At 48.3% G+C, this 19,439-nt stretch overlaps 1 protein-coding gene across 1 annotated transcript in view; it reads right to left on the reverse strand.

The window, feature by feature from the left end:
• The window catches only part of Prep (prolyl endopeptidase), a 93,536-nt gene extending 77,614 nt beyond the window's left edge, over positions 1–15,922 (reverse strand). Inside the window, exons 1-2 of the mRNA XM_031346508.1 lie at positions 15,454–15,922; positions 10,808–10,882 (exon numbers count right to left, since the gene is read on the reverse strand). Coding sequence (XP_031202368.1) covers positions 10,808–10,882; positions 15,454–15,615 — 237 coding nt within the window. The 5' untranslated portion in view covers positions 15,616–15,922. The remainder of the gene's footprint in view (positions 1–10,807; positions 10,883–15,453) is intronic.
• Between the last annotated feature and the right edge of the window lie 3,517 nt (positions 15,923–19,439).

Consider the following 19,439-nt stretch of genomic DNA (forward strand, 5'->3'; position numbering starts at 1 on the left):
TGGAGCAGGAGAGATGGCTGGGGTCGGGGAGGGGGGAGGGGGGATGGTGTGGGGGAGGAGGGGTGACTGCTGTGTAAGCTGGAGGACCTGGGCTGGGAATCACTGTGGCTGGGCTCTGCTGCAGACTGAGTAAGGGACCGTCTTAAAAAGTACGGTGACCTGTACTTAGAGACCTGTGACAACAGCAGGCTTCCACATTCCCACACATGCGACCTGCATGGAAGCATCTGTTTGTTCTCTCTCTCTCTCTCTCTCTCTCTCTCTCACACACACACACACACACACACACACACACACATACACACACACACACTCCCATGCATGCACACGCACACACAGACCCCCCCACACACAGTTCATGCTCTCTCTCCCCATCTCACACACATTCCCATGCATGCACGCACGCGCACACCCCCCACACACACACAGTTCATGCTCTCCCTCTCTCTCTCTCTCACACACACACACCCCCCACACACACATAGTTCATGCTCTCTCTCTCTCTCTCTCTCTCTCTCTCTCTCTCTCTCTCTCACACACACACACACACACATACACGCAGGCACCCCCCCAAACACACATACAGTTCATGAGATGTGGCCAGAAAGAAAGAAATGAGAGAAAGACAGAGAGAGAGAGAGACTACTATAAAATACATGAGATGTAAACAGAAAAAAATGTGTACGTGTGTGTGTGTGTGTGTGTGTGTGTGTGTGTGTGTGAAAGTTCATAAGACTTGGCCAAATTTAAAGGTCATGAGATGCAACCAAAAGAAGACTGTAATGTGTGTGTGTGTGTGTGTGTGTGTGTGTATGTGTACATATGTATGGGGGATCATAAATTAAAGTTCCTGAGACTTGACCAGTGGGTGGTTCTTCTAAAGAATGCCTGACCCCTGCTGGCCAACCAGAGAATCCACTCCTCAGATGCTGAGCCAGTGTGAAATCCCCATGGAAGAGGCTGCCTCTGGGAAAGGAAGGCTTGCCTACACAACTCTCGTAGGTAGTGGCGGAGTCCACTTGATCTAGGCCACAGCATTTAAACTAAGGGCTGCACAGGGCTGGGCTTGGGACTTAGTGCATGCCTAGATATGAAGAGCTCTCCCTGCGCCTAAGTAATGAGGCGCATCAGGTTCAGGTGAGCACTTAGTACTCACACACGGCCGCTGGAAAGCTGCGGTCAACCCCGCCCCACAGGATCTTATCATTCTCACTGCTCACTCTTCCTCAGGACCTAGGGTCCCAGCCCTGGTGCCTCAGTGCAATCGGCGATGTACCCAGCCTCTACTCTGCAGTGTGCCCTCGACATTCTCCTGTAAGTCCTGCTCATTTTAATGTCCCTTTCCCACCGATTCTTGTACACAAAGCCAGGTAATAAGATGCTTTGACATCAGAGGTGAACACTGGTCGACAGACTACCCGATCTTAGGAGACATCAGGCTGTAAGGAGTGTGAAGCCTAAAAAACAAGATCTAGCTTTCCCAACCATACAGGAGCCAGCTGGAAAACACACAAAATGGCATAATGGACAAAGAGCCAGGTTCCCAGAAACACTGTACACACACTCCTAGATCAGGCTGATATCACACACACGCACACACACATGCGCACACACACACAGGCACACACATACATACTCACACACACACATACACGCATACACACACATGCACACGCACTCACAGGCACACACACACGCACACATGCACACACACATACACGCCCACATACACATGCACACACACACACACACACACGCACTCTCACACAGGCACACACTCACACACACATACACACGCACACATGCACATGCACACATACATGCATGCACACACACGCGCACACACATGTGCACACCTGTACACACACAAACACGCGTACACACGCGCGCGCGCGCGCGCGCACACACACACACACACATACACACAAGCGCGCCCTGGAATCCCTGAAGCAGCACTATCCTGCAAGCCCCTCTCCATGGATTTCAGACTTGCTAATCAAGGGGCCTGTCAGACATTTGTATACACCAGAGATCACCGAACTGAGCTCAACTGAGCATTTACATTTTAAAAGAAAAGTAAGAAACTTGTGAGTAGAAATTCTAAAAAGCCTAACTCGTGGGTCAAAGAACTACTTTTCTTGATTAAAAGAAAAAAGACATTCAGCCAAAGCTCTAGTCAAGTGAGTGAGGAGACAGATATTTAAAACTTGAATGGACACAGATATACAGCTGGACGGTGTGACCATGGAGTGTGGTGTGACCATGGAGTGTGATATCCACCCAGCCCCATGCTAGGTTAGCATCCTAAAATACCTTGATAAATGGGCATTGCCTGAGAAATATGGATGATTCGACATAACAGAAACTCTTGCAAAGGCTCAAAAACTAACCGTAATATACAACCTTGCCCCACACAGCTCCACAGAGGAGGTCTTCCAAATCATGGGGAAGCAGATAGCCTCCTGTGCTTTGTACACTGCCCACCGTAAGTGCAATCAATGCCGGGCATTTGCTAAGCACTCACTGTGTGCCTGCGACTTTGATGAATGGCTCAAAAAGCCATTTGATCATTTAATTTTCACATCTTATGTGAAGTGGTTTCTTCAAATTACAGGGTGAGAAAATTGAGGCTCAGAAAGGCTCAAAGCGCGACCACACAAACTACTAAAACTGTGGAGCTGGAATCCAACCCTGCTTTTACTTCTAAAGCAGCTCGTTTAATGGCTACATATTACCACCTGAATAACCAGAGTCCTCAGGAAGACTCGGAGCAGGAAGAAGAATCTGGAAGAAGGAAACCAAGGGGGAAGCCGATACGCATCTCGATGGACAGCCAGCCTACAGTGAAATGGATGAGCGCAGAGATCGTCTGGAGGCGCGCCTGACTGCCAGAGACTCAACGATTCAACCACTCAGGTCCAGACGCTCAGGTCACCCAGAAGCCCCACCAGGGTTCTGATACTTGGACGTCCCCAGTGGGAAAAAACTAGACCCTGTCCCCCCCCAACCCTACTCTCTTACACACTATAATTACAAAGATGCTAACATAAAAGGAGGGTTATGAGGAATGGAGCCGCAATGCCTGGAGAGGGGGCCCTACATAAACCTATGGCACCATTACCTCTGACCACATCCTAGCAACCTCCGAGTCAGTCTCCCAGGCTTTCTACCAAGGCCGGATGCTCCAGAAGCAGCTCTGGCAGCCTCCATGCAGGAGCGCTGTTCCCCATAAACACAGCAAAGGAGAAGGGCAGATGGATTAAGAACAGCTAGATACTTCCCTTCCTTTCTAAGGGAGCAGGAATTCCAGGTTGTTTGTCCTGCCAGTACGGGACCAGTGTCCTGAGCCAAGAGATTAGCACTTATCTGCAGCCTGGCTGACCAAGACCCTCTGGGGGCACTGCCACTTGAACGAGAGACAGAGGACTGAATGACAGCAAACAGCCTCAGCAGAGGTGGGTCCAAAATGAGAAGTTCTCACTGAAGTCTGCCTGCTTCCAGTGTGGCCTGCGGCCCGTCCCTGTAAAGACCCTCAAATCCTGCTGTTAATTCCTCTACCTGATACATCCAGAATCAGCCTCTACTGCTTCCATAAAACACTCTGGGACCTGGTCCAAGGCCAGGGAAATGGCACATCCAATCCGATGAGCTGAGTTTGATGCTCAACACACACACGCATAGGTGTAATAATAATAAGTAGCATTAAATGAGTCAAAGACTCTGGTACAGAGAGTGAGACAAGGACAAAGAAAACCAGGGAGAACTTGAAAGGAATCACTGAACGCCAGCAGCTTCCTCGGACTTCTGACTACTATGCCAGCAAACCTAAATACAGAATGTCAAGTGTAGATCTAGGTAAAGTATGTTTACATACGGAACTTAGGCTGCACAATCCCACAGCTGGGGAATGAGAGACTGGAGACAGAAGACCTGGAGGCTGCAGTCATAGGTGGCAGCATGTTTACCTAAAGCATTTTCTGTCTCCATCTGATAGGGTGACATACGATGTAATTCTCCATCCAGGTCCTGACATGAGATGCTAATGAATGGGTACACTGTGTAGGCCAGCTTTGTCAGTGTGGTTCACGATGTAGCAATTACAAAGGAGGCACCAAACAGCTTTGAGGTGACCACTGGCCCAGTTTAGTGGCCGTGCTTTGAAACACTGAGACTGAGTTTTTCAGTGGGTTCTACCAGAGTGGCGATCAAGAGGAAGAATGTGTTGTCTTTTTATGAAAAAAAAAAAAAAAATCAAGAATTCAAAAGGGAAACTGGCTAGGTGTGACAGGTGGGAGTTTAGAGTCTTTAAAGTTTGACATCGACCTGGTGACTAAAAACAGGGCTGGGAAGCTGGTCTGCTGTAAGCTGCAGTGCTCAGCCACATCTTGCCTTACTCACTGTGGACGTTCAGTGGAGTTTCAGGTACACATGGGTGTCAGGACCTCATAGCTGAAGAATGAGCAAATCTGGCCTCTATACTTTATGTGTGTGTGTATATGTGTGTGTGCGCGTGTGTGTATCTGTGTGTATGTATCTGCGTTCACACATGTCTAGGCAAACCTGTGTATGCAGGTGCATGTGTATATGTGAGCATAAAGGTTGGTGTCAGACATCTTCCTTGACTGATCTCTATTTATCTCGGCAGGATCTCACCCTGAATCCAGAGCTCACTGATTTACCTAGTCTAGCTAACCATCTCGCTCTGGGGCAGCAGTTCTCAACCTGTGTGTCCAGACCCCTCTAGACATTTCACAGGGGTCACCCGAGACATCGGAAAACAGATATTTACATTACAACCCGTGGCAGTAACAAAATGAGAGTTGTGAGGTAGCAATGAAAATGATTTGATGGTTGACGTGACGTGGGGAACTGTACTAAGGGTCGCAGCATCCGGAAGGCTGAGAACCAGTGCTCCAGGGATTCTCTGCCTCCCATGCACTGCGATGACAGGCAAGCTACCACATCCGCTACGCTTTCACGTGAGTTTGGGGGTTCTGTACCCCAGCCCCTCATTCATGATTGCACAGCAAGTGCGTTATCCCTGAACTGTCTCCACAGTGCCGGCTGTTTGTTCTTATAAAGGAAATGAATGCTAAATTTAATAGCTTCCTTTGGTCATAGAAGTACAAATAAAACCAAGGGCTTAGTTGTGCCTTCCAACTTCTAGGTCATCTAGCACATGCTCCTCCACCACACGGAAGCATCTCCTAGACTGGAGGAACAAGGCAGACATCTCCATTGGTCAAGAAGTCTTCAAAGAACACAGTAAACCAAAGCCAGCCTATAGCCTTGAGTCCCTGTGTGCCTCAACTCCCCCACTCAGCGCTCACGGTGACTTCGTGGTTTAAAGCAGCGATTTCACTAGCACTGCGCTGCTCTGAAATCCCTCTGAGCAGGCTCCCAGGCCACTGGCTCTCCTGCAACTACCATCACAGGGGCCTGGTGGGATGATGCATTTCAGAGGTCCCTGCTCACCTGGCTCTGGACCCACACTAGGAAAAGCTCTGGCTCCAGGTAGACCCAGCCCAGACCAATACAAACAGCAACTCCTCCTACCTACGGCTAGGTTAAACATTCGAGAGCAAAGCTAAAGCCAAAGCAAGCCCATGGAAAACTGGGCTTAACAGATACAGGAATGGAGCCCAAGAAAGCAGGTGTTCCCCTTCTAACATCCATCCTCCACCGGTCTATCTGTGACATTATTAATCCCAGAGAGACATTGGGTGACTTAAATGTCCTAGGCAAGGAAAGGAGAGGAGACGGTATTTCCGGGCCTCTCATCTCGCTGCCAGCAAGCATAATGGGGCAACCCCACACAGCTCAGTCAATAGGAGAACTGGAAGAGAGAGGACGCCATGCTCTAGGGAAGAAAATCTACACTATATTCCTCAAGACAAATGGCATCTCTATCTTATCTTTTTTTTTTTTTAAGAAAGGGTAACAACTCACACAATCTTTTCTATTGATTTTTTTTTCCGGCTTCCTGTTAAGAACTCTCTCAAGAAACAGAAGGGAAACCGAGATGTCACTCTCATTTTGCCAGGAGCAGCTCTCAAGTGGAAAAAGCCATCAGATACCTGCCGCTGATTATGCACTGGGTTCCTCAAGTGCTCAACGCCCAGGGGTTTTGACAAAACCAGAGACTGGCTTGACAATCAGAATTAAAGTGGCTTTTTCCCTCACAACCCTCCCCCCCAGAAAGGTCTAAGTGTTTCCTTTCCCTATGCATATCTCCTTTAGTAACTCAGTACCAACTCTAGGAGCCAGTCAGAAGGGTGAAGGGTTAAAGGGTGGACAGGGTAAAGAGAATGAGATTATAGATGCTGCTTTAACCTAGACCTGAGGGCCACAAAACCAAGCCCGAGGAGTAAGAAGAACTGATGTCCCAGGGCAGGGACACTCATAGATAAAAACAGGGCAGAGTGGCAGAGCTCCCTCCCAAGGCCAGAGGACTCAGGACCTGGGGTGGGGGTGGGGTGCAGGGCAGTCACTGAAGCCGGCAAGCAGGGCAAGCCAAACAGTGAGATGAAGCTTTTCAGGAAACACATCTCGAATCTGAAGCTAGAGGAACCGAATACTGCGCTTTCCGAGACAACGTGAGAAGCCTTGTTTTTTTTTAAAGTGTCTTCTACTTCCTGACCTCCCTGAACACTAACACAAGCAGCACATCAGACAGCACAGAAGCCTTTACCCCTGGGAAGCCAAGCTTGTTCAGCTGTGACAGTGACTGTTGCCATGGTCCTCAACTCCATTAGGTGTCTTTCCTCTCTGGGCCCACAGGCCTCTCATCCCTGGAAGTAGCTGACTGAAGCCAGGCCCCAAAGCCTTTGACCTGCTAACACTGCAGCCCCAGAGTAGGCACCTGTCTCCTCTGCAGGACCACCCACTCTCAGATTAAGAGGGCCCATGGTCAGCAGGCCAAGTGGGGCCTCCTAGCAGCCCAGTCAGGTCTCCCTCCCATGCTCAGCTGCAGGCTGTGTAAGAGCTACAGTCTGGACCGTCTGCTATCAAACAGATACTCAGCACTGACAGCGTGAAAGGTTGCCACCCAGACCTACGCCCTCTAAACCCTATCCCTGTTAGAGAGTCTTCCAAGTTCTATGTCTGCTCCGATACTCTTTCGGAAAAAGTTAAAGCCTGCGTGCCTAGTGCAGTCAGAATTAGAGAACCTACAGGCAATAAATACTAGATTAAGTCGCAGACTGTGCCGACACTACTTCAGAACTCAGCACAAAAAGCTGCAAGTGTCTCTCCTTTGTGACTGGTCTCAGGGAAAATGTAAGGAGCTGGCTCTTGCTGACGTTTGGTGCAGGTTGTGTAAACAGACTCCTCTACCCACCAAGGATGGCTAACACACCTCTGTGGAACTGCTGACTGGCTGGCCTCACGGGCAGGAAATGCTCCAGCTGCTTCTCTAAAACGCCTGGGGGTGGGGATGGGGATGGGGGGTGCACAGGGGGCAAGAAGGCAGACTGGTGATACGGCATCTGCTCAGGGGGCTGGGCAGACAAGCTCTGTGGGTAAAGTACCTGCCGCACAAGCATGAGAGTCTGAGGGTAGATCAGCGGCAGCCCACATAAAAGGCTGGGTGTGCTGGCAAGCTTTGTAACCCCCAATCCCAGCGCTAACGAAGCAGAGACAGGAGGATCCTCGGGGCTCGTTGGCCAAGCAGTCTAACCAACTCAGTAAATATTAGATTCAGCAAGACAGACGGACAGACAGACAGAGGACTCCGTGCCCCATCTCCTATAACCCCTCATCCAAAGAAAAGAAGCATGGTCCACTTGGTTTCCCTTTAGATGTGAAAACAAAAATTTAACCCATTCATTTCCAAATAAGACATAAGACCTTGTCAGTACCAAGCTCCCTCAGAAAGAGAACAGGAAGCTATGTATGAAGAGCTGAGACAGACGGCCTACGGCTATAGCTGCTGCTGCTGGCTGAGCGACTGCAGGGTGGAAGCTGGCAGGCACGGTCACGGATACATTCCTATAGCCAGTATGCCCAAAGTGGATACAACGCAAAAGTCTTTCTTTTCTTTTAGTCTTCCGATTTTCTCTTTTAGTCTTTTCGATTTTGTTTTGGGGGAGGGTTCAAAACAGAGTTTCTCTGTGTAGTACATGCTGTCCTGGCACTTGATTTATAAACCAGGCTAACCTTGAACTCAGGAACCTGCCCGCCCACCTACCTGCCTGCCTGCCTGCCTGCCTGCCTGCCTCTGCCTCTGCCTCCTGAGTGTGGGGATTAAAGGCTTAAGCCACTACTTGCCAGCATCAACTCTCTCTTTTTAATTTTGTGAATCAACTCTGTTACCAGGTTCCACGCCTGGAAATACACCAGAAGGCGACCTTGGCAAGTTACTTAATTCACACTTAATACTTCAAAGTTCTTTACTGTAAAATGCAGGGAAAAAAAAAATTATCTATTTCAGAGTCCAAGAATCCAACCCAACAGAATGGGCAAAGTTCTCAGGAAAATGTTTGATGCACAGTAAGCATACAATAAATCTAAACCATGAAAATAAAAGGGCATTATTAGCACCCATCAAGGACCACCTGTAACATCACTAATTAGCAAAGTACCATCCATTACCCGGAAGCTTGGCATCCACTAATAAGTGGCTTGTTATCCACGGGACCAGTCATTAGGAACAGAGAAACAGCAAGGCAGGTATTCCTCAACAAACGAAGTGCATCTGGTCAGTGTAAGACCGCTGCATTACTTGGAAGTGGGAAAAGAATGGAGGATTGTAGACAAGAGCTCCAGATGGACGAGGGCTGATCTAGGACTGGAGGGCAGGGAGGAAGCTGACAGAACCAAGCTGAAGGTGAAGAGAGATTCCAGCACACAGGACAGGTGAAGCTGGCTCAGGCAAGCCCATTTGTGGGATGCAAGGATGGCCAAGACCTCTGCTCAGAACCATCTCGTCCTCTGCCATGCCTCACATGCCCCAGTGGAGTCTACTCCATCCAGTTCCTGCCTTGTTGAAGCAGAGATAGCCCGCTTGCAGTAGCTGGACTTTCTATCGAATGTAAGCAGATTTGGAAATCTGAATTCAGTTCTCCAGGGAACCACAGATTAATGTACGGAGCTGTGGGCCCATGAGACACTAATAGGGGACATAGAGACTGCTGAGAAATGACCTGGACAGCATGTGACTCGCCTTTTCTTTTTAATTAAAAAAAAAAAAAAAAGTAAGGGGGGAAATATGTGCTAGGGTTTTAAGATATTCAAACTTGTGAAATGGTATTTCTTAACTGGCTTTAATGTTGTTGGGATAGACACTACAACAAAAAGCCGCTCGGGGAAGTAAAGGGTTTCACAGGTTGTGTAAGACATCACTGTGGAGACCCAGGGCAGGAGCTCAAGCCGGCAACCTGGAGGTGGTGTGTGTGTGTGTTCATGTAGATGCAGATGGGTGTGTGCACATATGCCTATGAATGCATGTGCAGGCCAGATGTCTACTGATTCTGTTAGACTGGCTGATCAATAAAACCCCAGGATCCTGCTGTCTTCACCTCACCAGCACTGGGGGTTACAGTTACAATCTATATTTTTATGAGAATAGGTGATCTGAACTCAGGTCCTCAAGCTTGTGTGGCAAATACTTTACTGATAAGTCATTTTGCCAGCCCCAGTACACATGCTCTCATGTACAAAGTTGTGTGTGTGTGTGTGTGTGTGTGTGTATACATGAGAGAGAGAGAGAGAGAGAGAGAGAGAGAGAGAGAGAGAGAGAGAGACTGAGACTATATCTCAAGAAAGGTGAAGAATTTAAGATGCATCTGTTAGGTGTGGTACCAATGCCTTTGATTCCTAAGTTTGAGGCCACCCTGGTCTACAAGGCAAGTTCTGGGCCATCCAAGGCTACATAGAAAAGCCCTGTCTCAAAAACCCAAATATAGATAGGTAGGTAAGATAGATAGGTAGGTAGGTAGGTAGGTAGGTAGGTAGGTAGGTAGGTAGATAGATAGGTAGATAGGTAGGTAGGTAGAGATAGTGATATATATCACACACATACACACACACACATACACACACACACATACACACACACACACACACACACACACACACACACACACACACACACACACACACACACACACACACACACACACACACACACACACACACACGGAGAGACAGACAGACGGAGACAGACAGTAGTCCTTCCCAAGGAAATCTAACCACTTAGCATATATCTAACTGACTAGTTCCACTGTACAGAGGAACAATCCCAGAGCTCACAGTATTTGAGCAGAACTTTGCTAGTGAAATGAGACTTCAGCTGAGCCGTTGAAAATGTCTCTCCAGAACCAAACAAACTTTTATGTTCTTAAAGAGTTTTCCCTGGGCCCTGATTCTAACAAAACCCGAACAATACTCTTATATTTACAATTCAGATTTTTTTCTTTGTTGTGTTAAAGCATTGGATTACCTGAACTAGTGTTTGTCTAACAAGTAGGATTTTGATTTCTTGCTCTACCCCAGGGTGGACTAAGGCATCATCCCTCACGCCACTTGTCTCTAGTACAATCTGTTTTCTTTCATCCCTTCTAGGATTTCCACTCCACGTACGCTGCTCATCGGTGTCAGGACAAGCCACATTTATATACATTTATTCATTCTGGGAACTAAATGTGTTTGCTCCTTTTTTTCTTTTCCTCCTGAAACATCTGACAAAAAGTTGGGGGTACCAACAGGTACACACTGTCCCAAGGCAGAAATACAGGGAGACACAGGAAGAAAAATCTGAGGCTACCTACACCTGCAGGTGAATGGGGTCACTCCAAACTAGAATTACCTTTGTCTGCTCACTGTCTGGGTCTTCAAGCCAAGCATACGGGTCACAAATTTTATGTCCATGATAATCCTGCACCTGCAAAAAGACAAAAATGAGGCCTTAAGTAATTAGTACTCAAGCTCAATTAAAAATGTATATAATATTTATGTGACAGAGCAATGGGAGAGGCCAGACAAAGGTACTAATTGGCTCACTGGCAACATGTCTGCCCAAATTACCACATGAACCAAAGCTGGCAGGTTCTCAAAGGTGTCAAGCCACTTCACTCGTGAAAAGAATGTTTTAGCTTGGGAGTGAAGAAAGATGAAAGGTCAGGATGGGACTGTGTGGCACAGAACAAAGGCGGGCTGCTGGGCTAGAGAAACTCAAAACTGTGTCACCGGGGTTTCCACAGAAGGACACGCCGCCGTCTGGAAGGGAGCCTCCACGCATGGGCGCTGAGCTTGGGTGATGAAAATCAACTCTCTACAGAACGGTAGATGATCAGTTTTGCTTTTGAGTCAGGAGCTGGCCTACACACCACAGCACATGCTCACACCATGGCCTCTTTTGTACGGCTCTAGAGATGGTCTTTTATCTCTAGCAAGGCAGTGCAAATGCCATCATCCACTTAGACCACCCTGACCTTTGAGGAAAGGAAACTGCTAGCAGAAATGATAATGGCTCCACCAAAGAGCCTGGTGTGGGCGGAGCCTCTGGAGCTCCCAACTAAGCCGCATTAGAGAGTAGTACAGAGTCCTCAAAGACCAGGGAAGGGGTTGGGAGAAGAACCAAACAGGCTTGCTCCTCCTCACCACTCTCTAAGATCACGCCTGGTACACAGTCTCTCCATGAGTACGGTCAAGATTGACCTGGTTAACTAAACTCCATTATCAGCTTCTCCAGTCTAGTCTGTGAGCAATACCAGCACTCTGGGTAAGACAGTGTGTACAGGGCTGTGGGAATGTTACCTCGATCACAGATGGATCTCTCTAACCTGTGTCCTTGCTTTATGCAGCCATACTAGCCGGGGGCTAGGGCTAGTCCTCAAGGAGGGCTAACTCTCCCGGAAAGGCAGTGTCCCCTGCCTAGACCACCTGGCTGTCTGCATTCCTCCCTACCTGGAGCCACCTGAGAGAAATAGAGGACATATGGAACAGGCTAGGTGAACAGGAACGGATGGGGAGACTAGAGCAAAAGACCTAAAAACAGAGTAAACCTGCTCCTTGGGGGTCTTCATAAAAGCCAATTTTCCATCTTGATCGCTCAATTTGGCTGATCACCATTCAATCAAAGCATTTTAAGATATCTTCTTCTCTTCTACAAGTCTTTCTCATTTGACACCTTGATATATATATATACATATATATATGTATATATATATAGGCTTATAATAAAAAACTTTCTCTTTGCTGTCAATATGGCAATCACAGTTCTGAAGGCCCTCTCAGGCACTCTACCAGGCACTGGATCGAGCAACAGGCCTACAGCCATCCACATGCAGAGGCTAGTCTGCAACCAAAGCAGCCAGGAAGCCTTGAGTCCAGACCACTTTAAAAATGTCCCTGGGCATACCCCAAAGCTTAACTTCTCCCCAGGACAGAAGTTAACTGGATTGGCAGCTCCACAGCCAGGGGAAAGCGTTGCTACGATGAGTAGTGTCCTTGAATATTCACAACTTTGCCATACAAAAAAGGGTGGATTTGTGTAAAAAGCTATTGATGTTTCCGTGTTACAGATTGCAAAAGACAAATTCTGAGGTTAATATGAACAAAGGTCAACGGATTTATTTTGCAAAGGCAGGAGACTGTGAGTTAACTTCATGCCACGGATATCACTCACATTAATTTATCCAACCCTTGCTGTGACATAAGAAAACTAAAGCCAGGAAGAGCTATAGCAATCAGTGGGGTAATCTCGGGGGTAATAAGTGGAAAACAGCCCCACTGAAGCTAACCCCAACGTCAGTCTATGTCCTTAGGTACACAGTCTTGACCAAGTGTACCCCAGCAAGTACATGGTTGGGCTCAAACTCAGAACCCGGCTCATCACGTCCTGACAGACTCCAAATTGGTCCTTAATAGGATGCAAATAGCTCTGTCTTCCCAGCTCTGGCAGTAATCTTAGTAATCTCGAAGACACTAATGAAGACAAAAGTTGGATTTGATAGGAGGCTCCCACTGTCAATCCAGAGCCCCGGTCCAGAATGTCCTCTTCCTAGTGTCCCCTCTCCATTAGACTTCACTTGAGCAGAGTCTCATAGCTACACCCCTTGAATAGTTACATACATGGGATTCGTCGTGATTCAAGTCTGGAAACCACCCTTCACCTCCCTGAGAGAAAGGCTGGCTGGGAGAGGCCTGATAAGACACTGCTCCGCTTCCTGCTATCCCTGGGCCCTGTGGGATGGAGCTCAGACTGGCATATACCACAGCCAGGACCCATCAAGCCTGGAGCCGTGCCTCTCCCCAGCTGCCTCCCGGCTTCGCTTTCCACAGGTTGCGTGGTCATGAGGGTCTCCCTGCTATCCCACAAAAGTCAATTCAATTTTACAGCCATTCAGACTTGCACAATGATGGTTTTATTTTCATCTCAAGAGTCCAGGATGCCCATTCTCCCTTAGCCAGCCAACTCCAAGCTCCATTAGAAAATTATTTCCTCCCCCTGATAGAAATTAGCCCATCCTTTTCTGTGTTCTCTTTTATGAGGGCTTGAGTGTCCTGTAGGCCTCCATTTCCTGACCTCTTAGATACATAACAATGACACAGGATAGGTGATGGCATTACATGACATTTTCTGCCCATGAAGACTTCATGCTCAAACTGCAGTTTCAGTGGAAACATATAAACATGGCTGAAAGATGGTTGCTGAGAGACAGAACTACAGAAATCTCCAGCATATGCTACAGGGGACCAAACCCACCGTCCAAAAGCTACAATGGAGCCAACGTAAGAAGTCAAGCCTACGACCTGGTAGTAGAACCCCACTGTAGGAAAATGCCACCCATGTAGGTTATCAATCCAAAATTAGTTCTCCGTAAAGCCAGAGGCTAGACCTGGTGGGACTCCTTCACCAAGGCCACAGGCTTAAGGGGTGTCATGAGCTCTTCAGTGAGAAGGAATGGGGCGTAACTTCTAAACACTCCTTTCACAGATGTGTGTAAACTTTTAGAAAACTTCATAAAATCCCTACTTAACCCTTTCAGGAACTGTTAAGTATTGGTAAACTACAAGACTGGTGCAGATTGGAGTAAGGAAAGATTAAACAGGAGCCAACACTACCCTCACTACACTCCCAGGTTCAAAAAAAGAAAAGAGAAATCCTAAGACTATATTTATCAAAACCACAAACTGGTAGTTATATATATATATATACACATAAAATGCACATTATTAATAACATATATATATATGTATATGCTAACCCGAAAACTAAAAGACATTCAAGACTCAGAGTCCGAACAGTTTCACCATCTTTGTACCTGGCCCACTGAAGAGCTAGGTCATCTAGATGGCGAGTATTCCATGAGCCAAGGCAAGGCCTGTCAGCCCTAATAGTCCATGTGTAAAAGGGGGCCTCTTACATGAACTCCTAACAGGTAAGAGACTTGCCCAATGTCACCCAGATAGTGAGGGCCACCACCAGCAGCATTCAGGTTGTCTGGGGGTTAGCCAGTCCTCTTGAAGATGAATTCAGTAAGTAAGCAGTTGAACGGACCGAACAACATGGCTACCAGGTGGTCACTGACTAATGCCTCCGAGACACTTGAGCCTTACCTCCGTGTGTGAGGTGCTGAATTCAGAGTAAATTTTCTGTCATGAACCAGATCAAAGTAGACACGAAAAAATAGAATGGCATTATACAAAAATATTTTGACTTTGATTCTATTTTAAGTAACCTGAGAAACCAGGTTCTGACTACAGGAATTAGGGCCCTAATGTTTGGATTCAATCCACTTAAGTCCCGAACTACTTTTTACACACTTCACACACACACACACACACACACACACACACTTCTGAATTTCACTAACTGGGTCTGAAGTTAACTGCAGTTCACCTGCAGCTTAGGTAAACAGTTAACTCCCAGTGGGGAAAACTTTTGTTGTAAAAGGCCACCCCATCTTCACTTCCTTTCTTAAACAAACTTGGCTGGCCTCAGCACCCTGTGGGCCCACTGCTCCTGCCCCAACACTCTGGCTCCTTATTTGCACCCCAGCAACCAACGCCAGGCACCCGATTTCCGGGACAGCACAGCCTCAAAGCGCAATGAATGAGCTCCAACTCTAAGGACTTGCACATTCCAAGTTCTCAAAGTTTGCTTTTGTTTTCAAATCTTACATCATTTCCCACGCACACACACACCAGCATACACTTCGCGCCTCCACCATATTTAAGCCAGAATGCTCCTCTTAGAAATACAGGGGTCCGTTCTGGCTGCCCACTGGCCCTAGACGCCCATGCCTGCCGGGGGAGTCTGTCCTTGGGGCCGAGAGGCGTGGGCACGTGGGCCGTGGCGGCCCGCCGGCTTCAGGCTGGGAGGAGCCCCGCGACCCCGGGCAGCTCCGCAAACAAAGGCCGGGGAGCGGCGCGGGGCGCGCGGGGGGCTGCGGGAGCCGAGCTGCGGGCGGCGCGGGCCGGGTGGCGCGGGGAGAGCGGGGTACTCACGGAGGTCTCGTCGCGGTACACGTCGGGGTACTGGAAGGACAGCATGGCCGGAGCAGAGCGCGGGCTGACTAGGGGCAGTGCTGACGAGGCTGGGCGCGGACTGCGGCGGAGGGCGGCGTGCCAGCGGGTGAACAGGCGGACAGCCGGCCGGCCGGCGTGCATGGGCGGACTCACCGTGGAGCTGTGCGCCAAGCAGGAAGACGCTGTGCGAGGCCGGGAGCCCCTCCCCGGCGGGCGGGCCCAAGCGGCGGCAAGAGGGAGCGGAGTCGCCGCGCGGGCGCCGGAGAGGGCGCACAGCTCCCTCTGCAGGAGCGCCAGCCGCGCCCGGGCGCACGGAGGAGCACGCTGGCGACGCCGCCGCCGCCACCGCGCCACGCAGCTCCGCGACCGGCCTCCCGCAGCCCCGCGCTACCCCGCCTTCCCTCCCTTCTTCGCGCCCGGGAAGGGAAACTTTGCCTCTTCCCTGGCTTGGGCTGGCTTTCCCCAACCTGCCCGCCCACCTGCCACTCTGGATGTGGTAAAAGAAATGCTTCGATCGTGAAGGAAACACACCTCTCTCCCTCCCTCCTTCTCTCCCTCCCTCCACCTTAACCCTTGATGAGGACACGGGGAGCTCGACCTCCAGGCTGTGGAGGTTCTTTGGAAGATGATGGATGACTGACTGATGGGGGGCGAGGTGAGAAGACTGCTGGTTACCTAGGGTCCTTGTCTTACCCTAGGGCTCCTCCCTTCTGCTTCGGATTTTGTTTTTTGAGCAACACTGTTCCGGTATTGGAAAGAGACAAGATACCTGCCTTATCTCAAACCCATGAAGATGGACTACATTTCTCTACCCAGGGGCTAACGATGGTTTGTGTTCTGGCCTCCTTTGTGGGCCATTCAGAAGAGGCTTTGTAGCCCCAGTTCTCAGTGTTAGTGTGTCTCTGCCTTTCTACAAACCGTGGGAAAGGTGGGGCCATCTGTAAAAGTCTGCCTTGTAGGAGAATTCTCACTGTTAGTTTCTAACTGTTAAGGCTCCTGGGGCAGGCTAGCACTACTGCATCCAGACGCCAGGGGCTACCAAGCCTTCTAGCTCTTGCCATCTCTGAGTGCCTCATAAAGATAATCCCAAGGACGCTCGACTCAGAAAATCCGCAGCTAACATTGATGCCTCATTAAACGTTGATTTGAAAACTGTTATTGTCCCAGTTTTACAGCTGAAATAAACTGGAACTTCCTTTTGCTCAGGGTTTCACAAATAGTAGGGATAGAGCAGAAAAGAGCGCCAGGACTCGGTCTCTGAGGCTAACATTTCATTTCTACCTGTCCGATGCCTTCCCCCTGAGAAGGCATATAGAGATGCAGTCTGTAGTTTACAAGGGCATCCTTTAGCAAGAGATGCCGTGGGCCAGCCAGTCTGGGCCTCCTTCAACCCACAGGCAGGGAAACAGGATCCTAGTCAGGTCGACAAGACGTTGGTGAAGAAAAAATGACAGACACGACACAAGGAAGTGCAGAATCTGAATGTAAATCTCAAATATGGCGTCAGGTTTTTATAGTCAATACAAAAGGGAGAGAAAAGTCGGGTGGTACAGTGTCAAGGTACATCAAGGTCAGTGGGAGCACAATGGGTCTACAGCAAAGTATATATACATGTGAATTGGCAGGAACTAAGCAGAGGTTGCAATCTGAAACAAAGTCAGCTTTGACTAAGGTTATCTTGATCGTAGAAGCCAGGTACAAATAGTTTCCATTCAGTCCTACTGTATAGGCTACAGGGCCTTAGTAAACCCCCCAGCCATGCTAATTTCCTGGGCTAGCAGAACTTTGCCCCAGGAATCCCATTCTTGCTAACTTTACCCAAAACAAAAATAATCTAGTTCCTGGGAATGATTCAGCTGCAAATGTAATGTGGTCTGCCCTATGTGGACTGAGATGAGGATTTTAGTTAAATTTGCCCTGGGATTATCAACCACCATTCAGCAGAATGCCAGAGGCAATTAGTCTGAATGGTGAAGGTTTGGCTCAGCAAAGATTAGGGTGTTGGAAGGTCAGTGAGTACCAGTCAGAAGGCAACTTCCAGTTTTATTTAGTTATAAATGAATCCTATCTTGAAGGGCACCTAGCACTCGAGATTACAAGGACATGTCTGGGCTACCTCTGAGTTAGGGAATGCCAAGGGAACGCTGCAGGAGACTGGCTTCCATGAAGCCTTTTGCCTCATAAGCTGCTGTGACGCAAAGTATGCGTGGCAAAGAGAAACTTGAGTTTGATGACTTAACGCTAGAAAGACTGAGAAGTGCCGCAGCAGATTATTATTATTATTAGTAGTAGTAGTAGTAGTATTATAGTATCATTAATTATCCTTGTTGCTGTGAAATCCTTTGCTCTTTGACAAAAAAAAAAAAAAAAAAAAAAACGAACACGGGAAGAAAAGGAGTTTCTGCTTACAGGTTACAACCTGACTAGCTGCTCATGGATGGCGCTTCCCACACTGGGCTAGGCCTTCCTATATAAAATAGCAGTCAAGAAAATGCCCCTGCAGACATGCCCAAGGATAACCTGCTAGAGTCAACTCTTCCATCATTCCTTCTCCCCAAGGTGTGTCGAGCCCGATAAATCATGACAATACCCAGGGAGGAATGGAGCCTCAGATATCATTCACTTTCTTTCCTTTTAGTTGATCCTGTGTCCAGCTCCTTGGGCCTTGACAGCTGAAAATATGTACTCCCTGATTGTATACCCTTCATGTTTTCCAAGTTTTAGATCTGTGCTGTCCCTTTAATCCCATAACAAAATCCACTTAATGGATACAGAAAATCTCAGCCACCTTTGTAAGACTCTGACAAGCCTTAATTACTGGGGACCCTCTGAGTGAGCCAGGAATCGATGCAAAAGCAAGAAGAATTTATTGTTCCAGCACGCTGGGCTCATCCTAACCCCAGGAAGGGCAGTGACCTCAGGCAGCCCTTTTGGTGTTTTTATACAGCTTCCAGGGGTAGAATAGAGCATCAGCTACTAGGCACAATGTGATTGGCAGAACAGCATGACTTTTAAACTGATTGGTCCTTAGGGAATGAGGTAGGAAGGGCTTTCCTTATCTGCAGGGCCAACAGTCCTTCTGCCCTGAGGAATGTGCCTATGTGCTCTGGGCTTCCCTCTTCTGCAGGTTGGTCTCCCCTGTGGTCTGAGGAATGTAATTAGCCTCTCCCTGCCAGAGGGGAGGGGCACCTATGTGCTTCATGAGGGGTCTCTTTCTCTTTCAGGAGGAGAGGGGTCTGGTGGAATTTTCCAAAGTTCCTGAGCTGACCTCTTCATTCCCCCCTTTTCTTTGTGCATGCTTCAATCCTGAAGCTATTGCTGGTATTCCGATAGCTCATACTCCTGGTATTCTGTATCTAGATCTTTCTATCTCTCCTTTAAGATCATTAGCTATACTGTACCTATGTGTTCCTTAACAACAGTGACCAAGTGGTTCAAAATGTAGGGGCCAAAAGTCAGAAGTAAAAACAAGATGATTAAGGGACCTACTAGGGAGGAGATCAGGGTGGTGAACCAAGGAGAATTGTTAAACCAGGGTTCAAGCCAACCTTGGGCTTGCTCTCTTTCTCCTGCTTGGCTAGCCCATCTCTCATCTTGGCCACTGATGAGAGACAACTCCAGAATGGTCTATATTAAAAGCAACATTCCTCAGCTAAGGCAGCACACGCCCTCCTATTCTGCAGAACTACTTCTGATAATAAAGTCACTGATTCTTGAAGGTGACTGATGGAAGTTTCTATTCTCTCTTCATATAAATCAATGGCTGCCCTCAGACTTTCATAATTTTCTCCTTGTAAGACCAAAGTGGAGGTCTTAGTGGCTGCCCCAGCCACCCCCACAACACAAAGCCAACAGAAGGGAGACAGTGAGTGCTGTAACAGGTTTGGTGGACAGGCACATGAGGATGGGGGAAGGAACCAGAATCCAAAGGTACTACCAGACAGTCATGATCAAGGTCGAGTGAT

This window comes from Mastomys coucha, unplaced genomic scaffold (assembly GCF_008632895.1).
Source record: "Mastomys coucha isolate ucsf_1 unplaced genomic scaffold, UCSF_Mcou_1 pScaffold3, whole genome shotgun sequence".
NCBI lineage: Eukaryota > Metazoa > Chordata > Mammalia > Rodentia > Muridae > Mastomys > Mastomys coucha.